This window comes from Heterocephalus glaber, unplaced genomic scaffold (genome assembly GCF_053883595.1).
Source record: "Heterocephalus glaber isolate CG9 unplaced genomic scaffold, H.glaber_assembly_v1.0 deba00001662, whole genome shotgun sequence".
Classification (NCBI taxonomy): Eukaryota; Metazoa; Chordata; class Mammalia; order Rodentia; family Bathyergidae; genus Heterocephalus; species Heterocephalus glaber.
Window position 1 is genome coordinate 5,806,706 of NW_028258403.1, and position 11,365 is coordinate 5,818,070.

Genomic DNA, 11,365 nt, shown 5'->3' on the forward strand with positions numbered 1-11,365 from the left:
TCACTAGGTAATTGATACCCTTAATTCAATGGCCTTTTATTTGGTTTCTGACAGCAGAATTAAATACCAAACTTTCATCTTACAAACACTAGAACTTACTGTAAAATTCCATTACATTCTTAACCTGGCCACCTTATTACTGGACCTAATCCTGAAGTCCTCTTCCAACACCTCTGTAGAGCCAGTTGACCTTACTTGCAGCAACCAGACCCATGTCTTTAGTACACTCCTCTCCTTGATCCTAATCTACACAGTTTGCAGATTGAAGTAGCTTTATGATGGAGTGATGCAGAATGTCTGGGTATGGTATAGTCAGCCTTACAAAAGTCATAGAGTCAGAACCCCTTCCAGGCAGCTGTACATCAGCCCCAAAGGCCAAATTGGTTGCCCTCACATGGGATCTTCAATTGGGTGCAGGTATGAGACTTAACATTTATACATGCTTAACACATGCTTTTCATGTTACTATTGCTCATGTGGCTACCTTGAAAGGGAGGGGTTACTAACAGCCCACAACATCATTATGAAGCAGAGCCCACCTGCATGCAATAAGGTTTCTTACTCAGATAGGTATCATGCATTGTAAGGTCCATCATAAGAATCAGTCATGTTTTCTGGGACAACAATTGGACAAATGAACTAAATATGGTATCTGTCCCTTCTTAAAGCAGACAGCCTTAATCCCCTACTCTACTGTCCTCTCTTGTCCACAATATACTCCTCAGGAAACTCAAAATACATTAAAACAAGGTTTCACAGCCACTCCAGAGGGATGGCTACTGTCTTAGTTACTTTTATCATTGCTGAGACAAAATACCTATCACCCAAAGTTAAAGGGGTAAAGGTTTATTTTGCTCACAGTTTTTAGATGTTTCAGTTCCTAGTTGGCTGGCTTCAAGGCAGGGTGGCATGACAGAGGGACACTGCAGAGGAGGAAGAGTTCATGGCAGGCAGAAGGCAGAAGGTAGAAGGCAGCAAGCTACAAATGACAAGCAGTGGCCCTCTGTCCCTTATATCTTAACCAGGTTCCACACCTTTAAGGTGGGTAGCACTCACATGCAGGGTGGGGCAACCTTAATTCTAGCATTACACCATGAATCAATCCCAGCATCACATCCTTGATCCCAGCAGCACACCCCCTAGATCCAGCCACCTCTGAAAAGCCCCACCTATGACTGCATGAGGCTTTAGGGGGACATCTAGATACAAGCCATAACAGCTACAAAGCCCCACAAATAAATTATTGCTACCTAAATCTTCCCCATAAAAATTCTCAACAGTCTTCATTAGGCCACACATTTAGGAGCAAAGGTTCTCCAGACTTTAACAGTGCCTCTTTTTATAGGAACCAGGATATTACAAACTCTAAGACATTTCAAAGACATGTTCCACTTGTACCCTGATTAATCCAAAAGGATCCCTTCTTCTTGTGCAGTCTACCCAACAAAGGGGAACTATGCCAGGGAATATTAACAAAAGACTTTATCCATATGTTGTCATCCAAATGTCTTAAATATCTATTTGTCTTTCTAGACACTTTTGCTGGTGGATAGAGGCATTTCCCACCCAAACAGAAAGAGCTTCTAAAGTCAATACGGACCTTTTGGTACATATTAAACCCTGCTTTGGTCTTTCTCAATCCTTATAATCGAATAATGGCCCTACATTCATTTCCAACATAACCTCTTAAAAGTGAGGCTCTTAATTTGTCAGTCAGTGAGGCTCTCCAAATTGTCACCACTTGCAGCTTGACATTCTTAATCCTCCAAAAAAGTACAAAGAACTAACCCAAATCTTAAAATGATCCTTTCTAAACTCTCCCATAGGACACAACAATCTTGGCCCACTCTTCTGCCAATTTCACCCTTTAAAGTCCTGCATCACTCCCAAATCTGTAACTCATCTCTGACATTTCAAAGTCTTCTATGGCAAACCTTTCCTTCAGGCTGACATCTTGCTAGATCCAGGGGTTCACTACCTATCTCACTATGTCATATCACTGGGACAAACTGTCAAGACTATTACTGACTACCAGAACAAATGTAGTTCCAACTGGACTCTATTTGTTTAAGATCAGGCCCTCTTGTTAACTCAGGGGATAGAGTACACTTAAAAATCCTTCCATAGGTCAAAAATCCACTTGAGGCAGTCTAGAATGTACCTTACCAGGTATTGTGTACTTGACTGACCACATTTGTCAAGCTACAAGGTCAGTCATTTTGGATCCACTTACCAAAGAAAAAGACTCCTCCAGACAACTGAAGCAACTATATCTTTGACCTTTTCAGAGATCTCCACTTCTTTTTCCAATGAAAACCCAAGTGAAGAGTCACCCATAATTACCCCACATCCTGATAAATAGTCAGGATTCTTTTTCTCATCTTTCTGAGTTTTATGATATAATCCTACAAGCTCTTTTTTCCTATGACCCTGATGTCTTGCAGGACCCAACTCAATTCTGGGAATTTGTCATAGATTTTTTCCCCCAAGGGGAGCTTTCAGACTACTCTTGGACTAAGGTTTTCATTTATTTCAAGCCATTATTCCTGTTATTTCTCTACCAAACATTCTTGGATCTGCCCACTCTCCTACCTGGGGATATAAATAATATGGCAGTGGTATTATGGATGGGACCTATTTCTTGTTTTTATTTCCCTATTTCTATTTCCCTATTTCCCTATTTCTTGTTTCTATTTCCCTATTCATATTCCTTTACCATTGGGAACTAACTCCTCTTCAGGGAAAATGTCACCTTTGCTCCTTCTAAGTCTAACTTGGCTACTCTTACATTATATAACCCTTGTCCTTATTCTTATTCTTTAACATTGTCAGATTTTCTCCTTAGAAAATTCATCATGCTGTATTCCTTAAGGTTGACTGGTGGCCTTGATTACTTACTTCCTTATCCTACCTGCCTTGAGTGCCTATCTTATTACTTACTTGTTGCTGGGACAAAATACCCAACACCCACAAGTTAAAGAAAGAGAGGTTTACTTTGGCTCACAGTTTGTAAAGGCTTCAGTCTATAGTCAGCTGGCTCTAAGGCAGGGTGGCATGGCAGAGGAACATGGCAGAGGAGAAAGAGCTCATGGCAAGGCAAGCAGGAAGCAGGGTCGAGATCAAGAGAAGTAAAGTGATATATAGCATTCCAGGTCATACTCACAGTGACCCACCTGTTTAACCAGGTTTCACCTCCCAACATCATACCCAACTATAAACCCATCAGTGGGCTAATCCAGTATCCACACCCATGATCCAGTCACTTCCCTAAAACCTCATCTATGAGCAGCACATGAGGCTTTAGGAGGACATTTAGATATAAGCCATCACAGTGACCCCCTCCTTGCTGGTAAACGAGGCTCAAACTTCTTTGTTAATTCTTCCCAAATAATTGCTTCAGACCAAAACATGTTCAATATTTGGGTTTGCCATTCCCTTCCCCAGCAGGCACAAAATTGGAAATTCTGTAGTATAGATACCTCCTCCGACTTGAGGTACGAAGAAGGGCCCCCTCTGGATTCCCAAAGCTGGCCCTCTTTGTGTTTGCCTCCTTCCAGGATCTTGCTCTTTTCACAGCCTAAACAAAATTCTTCATGTCATTCATATCATGAGAGGATTTTCTCTCAGCTATTCATCACTACATACCCCCTGAACTCCATGTCCTAACAAGCCTCAACCTCCTTAACAAGGATAATTTCATTGTTTATCCTAGTTCAACCACTACATCTGGCAGTACTTACAATCTTACCCACTGGTACTCCCTAGAGACTAATCAAACATCAAAATGTGGCTTGTGGTTGAGATATGAGCTTGTTCCCTGGATGTTAAGACAGCAATTGCACTCTGGCTCTAGCCCTCACAGGATGAGCCAGCCCTGAACTAGGTGTGTGTGGAAAGTGGATTTCTACCCTTCTTTCATTGGATCAGTCACTTGAGGACTGAACCTAACCCACCTTGTTAATAATTTTTGTGCGAGACACCATGAGGATTGATGTTTTTATGTGATGCTACACATACCATTGACCCTTCAGAGCTTGTCCTAACTTTATATTCCTACAATAGGAAAGCTATTACTCTTCAGCACATAGGTAACTCAAGGCCCATGGGGCAATGTATCACCATTGACCTGGGACCACAAGATATCCCAATAGCAATCTATTCCCTAGCCATCACAGGTACCTGGATTTGATCCTGGATAGGGTGGTAGATTTGGCTATTGGTTTGGTAGCCCCTTGAGACAGCTCCACTTACCTTTAAGTAACACTGAAATCATCTCACTTGACTCCTGGAAAACTTGACAATTTCTATGGCCTTTCCATATGAGACTCACAACCTCTGAAATATCTATAAATTCTTTTGAGGCCCCTTTCTTTCATCATTCACTCTCTACCAAAAGCAGATATGGAAGAAGAAAGCACTGCCCAAATGTCAAAGAATTGACTTTGTGATCTGTTACGGGGGAAGTTTGTAGTGCTAAGCAACTGAGAAGAGGCTGTTTTAGCCTCCATCGGCTACTCCAGTTGTATTTACACCAGGGTCACTTGCTCTGCTTCAAGTAAGCTTTTTCAAAAAATACAGCAAAACAGTTACAACATTCCTTTCTATAATGAGCATGACCATTGAATTACCCTATGACCCTGGCCTGTATCTTATCATAAGGTTGACATATATAGCTGGCCCTATTGCAAAGAAGACGTACATCACTGGGTCAAAGGAGATAAAGAACACATAGTCTTATCCTCTCTAATATTCTTTTTGCCCACATGTCTTAGCTATAGTTTTTAGGCTCAAGGAACCCTTCTAAAGGTTCTGTCCTTTCCCCAAGAGATGCTATCATAAATTTCTGTTTTTTATAAGCCAACATTTTATTTAGCAGTTCAGACCAACTGAGACAGTACTGAATGATGTTTAATGAACAAATATTTGCACTCTGGATGGAACATTTATTAAGGCTCTGGCAATCTCTTGCAGCTGATCTGTACCCCACAGAAATTTACTGTCAGTCATGGGCTTTGGGAGTTCTCTGATCCTGCTATTTGAAGCGTCTCATTGTTCTCTTTACCCAGGACATATAGCTTAAGATCCTGGTGAAGACTTCCGGAGGAGTTCCTTTGCTGTCTCCATAGGAGACAATGCCTTGAGCTTTATTGTTACACACCAAGGGGCCACCAGAATCCCCCTGTAGGCAGAGAAAAGACAGGATACCAAGTCAGACCTTTCTGCTCCTGCTACCCTAAACCTGTGTCTCTCAGAGAAGGCAGCGGTGGATGGGCTTCTTCAATTGCTGGTGTGTGTGAGATGGCAGGATGGTGGGGGTACAGGAACGTGGTCTCTGGATCTTTCAGTGGCTGGGCTTCAGCCCTGGCTGTGATTACTGTCTTCAGATCAGAGTCAAAGTGCCTTCACCTTCTCCAGGAAGATGCTGCATATGTATATGCTGTGTGTAGGTCTTCCTCCCATTCCTCCAGATGCTAGATGGATAGGAAAAAGATTCCCACTCCACCTTGGTTTGGTCTGGCCTGGTGCCCAGGCTGAGACTAAGGGGCATAGAGTCTGTTCCCACTGCCTCATCTCTGCACAGGCCACCCTGTCCCAGGAAATATCGGCAAATGTTCATGTGCTTACCTTGAAGGCGACCTTCCTTTGTCTAGGGTCCCCAACACAAATTTCAGTCTGGCTGCTGTATGTGCTGAAGCGACGACTGCACTTCCGATCACTCTGCACTCTTAGCTGTGCTTCCTGCAGTCTGTCTGTCCTCCTGTCCAGGCTGACCCGGCCCCAGCCAGCCACTGTGCACAAGGCTCCAGGCCTCAGCTTCTCCCCAGCGTTAGGCAGAGCCACTGGCCTCACAACTCTATTCCGCCTGATTCTGTTCCTCAGCTGTCAGAAGAGTGCAGGCATTCTTGCTCAAGTGGGCCTCCCAATCAATGCTCAGGGACTGCTGCTACAGTACTCAACTTATGTTCCCCCTAGCCCACTCCCCAGGAGCTTTGCCCCTTTTTCTCCTCCATGGTCCCAGCACAGTGAAGCACCTACCCTAGGAGGGAACTGACTAGGCTGAAGAACCAGATAGGAATGCAGTACCTGCAGTAACATGATATCATTCAGGAAGGTTTGCTGGTCATATCCAGGATGGGGGATGGCTCTGAGCACAGAGATCCTCTGCTGGGTCCTTTCCAGCCTCCGGATGTTGTGGGCCCCCAGTGTGACGTTTATAACACTGCAAAAGAAAGGTTGGCCTAGAGGTAAGTATGGGCAGCAGGAGCTATGGCCCAGCAGCTGTGCAGTGCTATGGACAGCTCAGGGCAGGGCAAAACTGCAGCTGGAGAGAGGAGAGGGAATGGCAGGACCATGGGACAAGATCTCTGTTGCTCAGCCTCCCTGAGCTGGGGGTGGTGAGGGATGGTGACCTTAATGTTTAGTCTTCCAAATTAAATTGCAAAATAACTTGGGTTCATATGGTGAGCCTTAGTGCATGCTTTCCATCTCCCACTCTTTTAGATCATGTTTTCCTGTTCTTCTCATTTACACTGACCTCCCACCTCCCATTTCCCCAATTTTATTTGATCCCTTTTTCACCCTTAGCCAAAGTGTTGCTTTCAGATGGCCCCTCTGAGTTCCTCTGGGTCTGTGCTGCTGTCTTCCAGAGGATTGGCTGAGTTTCTTACCTTCCCCAGCAATGAGCTGCTGTCATCACAAAGTCTTCTCGTACAAGGAATCCCCCACAACTGGTCAGATCTTCTGGACTCCCCACCTGAAGATATGCCATATAGGGGTGGGAGTGGGGCCTGGCCTCTTGTCCTCCAATGATCTTCCCTGGAAGGAAGCATTCGGCACTTACCTCTGTGCTTGAGAACCTGCAGGGCAGGCAAAGGTTGGTGGCTTCAGAAAGTCTGGAGGGTGGGAGGGCAGGAGAGGTGATGTGGGAGAGAGAGGAGCTGATGGTGAGGGTTGGGTTCTGCAGGTGCCAGATGCGGGGAGGTGGCTCCCAGGCTCTGCAGACACCACTGCCACCCCAGACCTCATCTCACTCCCCTCCTCTGCAAAGGGAGAACAATGGTTGCTCCAGGCAAGGCCACTCTCAGCTTCAGGTCTGGAGGAGAGAGGCTCTGTTGTTATCTAGCATGAACTCTCCTTGGAGTTCACTGGCACTTTCTCCCTCAAGGAACTTTCCACATCCCTCTCTGAGTCCAGCTCATGGACAGCATAGGACTTTAAGAAACTAGAGCTGAGCTAATGGGACTGTTCCTTCTGTATCTCTGTCTCCTAGGCTTTGACATGTGGGCTAGAGAATGAATTTATATAAAATATACTCACACAACACTCACCTTATAGCAGGGTCAATGCTGTGCACATTAATAATTTAACTCTCACAGCAAATCTGTAAGGTTGCTACCAATCTCCTTCCAATTTAACAGTTGAGGAAATATGAATTCAAATACATGCTCAAGCATCTAGAATGAGGATGTGCCAAAGCAGTGTGGCCCCAGGGTCTGCGGGATGGGACCAGACCTCTGAGGTTGGGGTTGTTCACTCACCCGCCTTGGCCCCAGGGAGTAGGATCAAGGCCAATAGGAGCAGGAGTGGCTGCATCCTGCCCGAAAGTCTGCTCAGTCAGTTGCTGCATGTATCTCCTCCTGCCAGACTTTTAGCCTTTGAGAAAGGAAGGAAGGGGTAGGAGGGGGCTTGAGAATTTGCAGTCCCACGGTCCTGCTAGTGTGGTGGTTGCACCACCCAGGGCTGCCTAGGAGGTTTGCCCACCAACTGCCAGTGATCTGGGCAAAGCGGGAATCATCCAAGCCAACGTCCTGATCTCCCACTGAGTTGCTGAGTCAGTGGTGACAGCAGAAAGAGGAACTCAGGGCAACCAGAAGGGGGCCTTGGAGCTGTGTGCTCCAGAAACCTCAACCCACTCAAGCCCCCAGTACCTCCAAGAAGACATGAAAACAGGCAGCTGCCTACTCTCACCATATCCTATCCCTGTGACTTCAGAGCTTCCGTCCCTTGGAATCTTAATGAATATCTTTCTCTGGACGAATGCAAATTTCATGGATTACTTATAGATACTTACTGAGGCTTAGACAAGGCTGAACGAAATCTGGTGTGGTGTGGTTGGGGATGTGGGTGAGAACGCCAGGAAAAAGTCACAGGAGTCAGAAGAAGAAAGGTGAAACCTGCTTGCCTCCACCCTTGGATCACGGCCACCCTGCTGTGGTCCCTGTTTCTCCCACTTCTTTCTAGAATTTATCCAGGCAGTTAGCATAGCCACTTCTGTTAGTGGGTGCAATGTTCTGCCAGAGAAAGAAAATAAGAGAAGGCTTTGTCACTGATAGTTTCTCACGTCAACCGAGTTCCAACATACCTTCAGTGAAAATTATGACACAGCAAAAGACTTCTACTTGCCAATTCCTACTCAACACGAATGCCTTAGTATTCTCAGTGGTTTCCTGAATGACAGGATTTTGTTGACAGCTGTCAGACTCTAGCCAGAAAACACCCAAGATTCTGTTTCATTGATGGTGTAAGAAACCAAACCCAGTTCCAATCCTCTGTTTCATGGATAGTAGTTTCAAAACAGAGGCCCATTCATTGCTGTGCTACCTAGAAGACAAAAGGAATCCGAGTCAAACAGTCAACACTGGGGAAAAGATAGGGAATCACTGCAGATTCACATGTGGGTCATTAGGCACATTTAAAAATAGTTAGATGATTCTGTGTATGTGCAGAACAGCATTATAATCCTGTGTAATTTTTGCAAAAATAACTCAATTCTCAATGTTTTTTTTTCTCCATTAAGTTTATTGGTACATTCTAGGTATAAAATACAGTTACATACATCATTGGGACCTTGTACCATTACATGAGTATCTTGGTTCTTATTTTTTCCCCCTTCCCCTGCCCTCCCCTCACCCCCTCCATCCTTCCCTATTTGCAAAGACTTTGTTTCCATTTTTTCCTTTTCTCATATCTTGTTTTTTCCCTTCTTTCCTTTCCCCTACCCCTCCCACTTCCTCTGCTCCTTTAGACCTTTACTTCCTATTATACAATATCAATTATACATTTTTAAAATTACAATATCAAGATCTAGGAGACATTACCGAAGATTTTACAGAACTTAAAAGGATATAGAAAACATATTACAAAAATCTGTTTTGAAATAATCAATTCCCAATCTTTTAGGAAGTGTGATAGGCTCAATGGAAACATCTTGTGAAAATTAAAGATTCTCTCTTGACATATAAATACAGTAGATACAATTTTTCACTTAGCTTTAGAGGTGTACAGAGCTTAATATCTTCTTAGTACACAATCTATGAAATTTCTCTGTGTATCTGAAAAGCAATGTGAAGAAATAGAGAAAGTAGTATAACAGCTTTACTAGTGTCTTACCATTCGAGGTAATTTTAATTTAATGATTATTTTCAAAATTTTATTATGTTTTACAAACATCAAACTAAGTTTAAAAGTGTAGGAAAAGGATAAAAAACAGCTTGTAATATGAAAAAAGAGTAAAACATGTGTACTCAATAATGTGAATAAAGATGTGCATAGACAATTTCATTAACAGTGACCTAGGATTTCATGTCAACCTTCACACTAAAATCAGCCAAAACCAAAGCTGTATGAAATGTTGAACCATCTTCAAAGGCTTGAAGAAATGCCAATGCAAGAGTGATTATCAGGCCACATTTGAAGGAATAATGAGATTTCAGGTACAAGGCTACTGCTTTCTTGAGGGAATGTATTGAACCCATACAATTGGAACTTTTGCTTTGATACCCACGTAGGGTAGGATTCTCTAGAAAATACTCAAAGATTGATGTTTGATTTCTTCTGGAGAATGGATGCTACCCCTATCCTTTACAGAGCGAGCCTAGCTTTAACACCATAAAGACAACATGGGAAAGGGAAATTGCACACCAACATCCCACTTTGAATTTCAACACAAACCAAATCAATCAGTAAGAAAAAGGTATCTTGGGGGAAATTTGAGCTTATCTTAGTAACACTTATTTGGCTTTTCATTTGAAAAACAATTGCTGTAGCACATCATATTATTGATGAAAGAAGAAATACCTTATCATTATTTAGCTGAAGTAAAAACAAAAGTAAAAACAAGCATTTGCTAAAATTCATCCTCATTCATTTAAAATAATTTTTTAGCAATCTGGGAATAAAAAAGAGTCTTCAACCTGTGAAATTTATCTACAAAAATCCCAGAGCACTATTATGCTTAATGGTGAAATATCGACAGCTTTTTTTTCAGAGAAAAATAATACAAGTATACTTGGATACTATTATTCACTCTGTTTAATATGACAAATTTCTCATAATACAGCCTTTTATTATTGACTGAGGCTGAGTCCACCTGAGGAAGGGCCTAGTACACTACCAAAAAGTTATGTTGTCAATCTTTCTCCCATCCTTCTCCATAGAGACTTATGGTCTTTTACACTAGGGAAAAGAAAACAATTAGAAATGTTGGGGATTGTAGGACATTGGTTCTGAACTGTTGCTGATTCCTGGGTATCCAAAACATCATTGTAACTCTTCAGTAAGAGCAGAAGCCTATGAAAGTCAGGTGATCTATGGAGTTTTAGCAAAGGTCCAGTAGGTCCCTGAATCCATCTTATGATCATTCCCTCAGTTCCAGGATGCATAATTGGAATAGATATACTCTGTACTTGACAGAAACCTCATATTGGTTCCCTAACCTGTTGTGCAAAGACTTTATAGTGGAAAGGCCAAATGGAATATCTATCTGGGAAAGTAGTAAATAAAAAACAGTATCTTATCGCTGGAGAGACAGGAGAGATTAGTGCTACCACCCAGGGCTTGAAAGATGCGGGAGTCATGGTTTCCACATCACCTCTTTTAACTCTCCTATGTGGCCTCTGAAGATAAAGATGGCTCTTGGAGATTGATAGTGGAATACTGTAATCAAGTAGTTACTTCAATTGCAACTGCTGTACCAGATGTGGTTTCCTTGCTTGAACAGATTAACATGTCTCTTGGTGCCTGGTTTGCACTTATTAATTTGGCAAATGCCTTTTTCTTCATACCTGTACATAATGCAATTTGCTTTCAGCTGAAAAGGGCAGAAATGCATTTTTACTGCCCCACCTCAGGGATATATCAACTCTTTAGCCCTAGGTCACAACTTAGTTTCCAGGACTCTTGTATTGCACTTCTGCAAGTATCACACTGGTGCATAATATTGATGACATTATGCTAACTGGATCAAGTGAGCAAAAGATAGCAACCACTCTGGACTTCTTGGTGAAGCACTTGCATGTCAGAGCACGGGAAACAAATTCAAATAAAATTCAAGGGCCCCCTACCTCAATAAAACTTCCAGGAATCC

At 42.9% G+C, this 11,365-nt stretch overlaps 1 protein-coding gene across 2 annotated transcripts; it reads right to left on the minus strand.

The window, feature by feature from the left end:
* Window positions 1–703: 703 nt before the first annotated feature.
* Window positions 704–7,928, minus strand: LOC101712232 (cathepsin G). 2 transcript variants are annotated; one of them, XM_004864060.2, is made up of 5 exons: window positions 7,539–7,925; window positions 6,669–6,816; window positions 6,085–6,220; window positions 5,626–5,880; window positions 704–5,179 (listed from the first exon to the last, which is right to left on the minus strand). In XM_004864060.2, exons 1-5 carry the CDS (start codon window positions 7,591–7,593, stop codon window positions 5,033–5,035), a joined length of 741 nt encoding a protein of 246 aa, XP_004864117.1. In that variant the 5' UTR covers window positions 7,594–7,925; the 3' UTR covers window positions 704–5,032. The 2 variants fall into 2 exon arrangements, with proteins under 2 accessions (XP_004864117.1, XP_087053163.1); XM_087197037.1 differs by lacking the exon at window positions 704–5,179 and adding an exon at window positions 5,190–5,471 and having other exon boundaries at window positions 7,539–7,928.
* Window positions 7,929–11,365: the final 3,437 nt, after the last annotated feature.

What these genes read in the sequence shown, in the direction of transcription:
- LOC101712232 (XM_004864060.2), bottom strand. Translation starts at nt 7,593, where the DNA reads ATGCAGCCACTCCTGCTCCTATTGGCCTTGATCCTACTCCCTGGGGCC. An exon ending in GCAGCTCATTGCTGGGGAAG is followed by an intron (nt 6,221 to 6,668) that starts GTAAGAAACTCA and finishes TTTCTTTTGCAG; the next exon opens with TGTTATAAACGTCACACTGG. An exon ending in AAAGGAAGGTCGCCTTCAAG is followed by an intron (nt 5,180 to 5,625) that starts GTAAGCACATGA and finishes CTCTGCCTACAG; the next exon opens with GGGGATTCTGGTGGCCCCTT.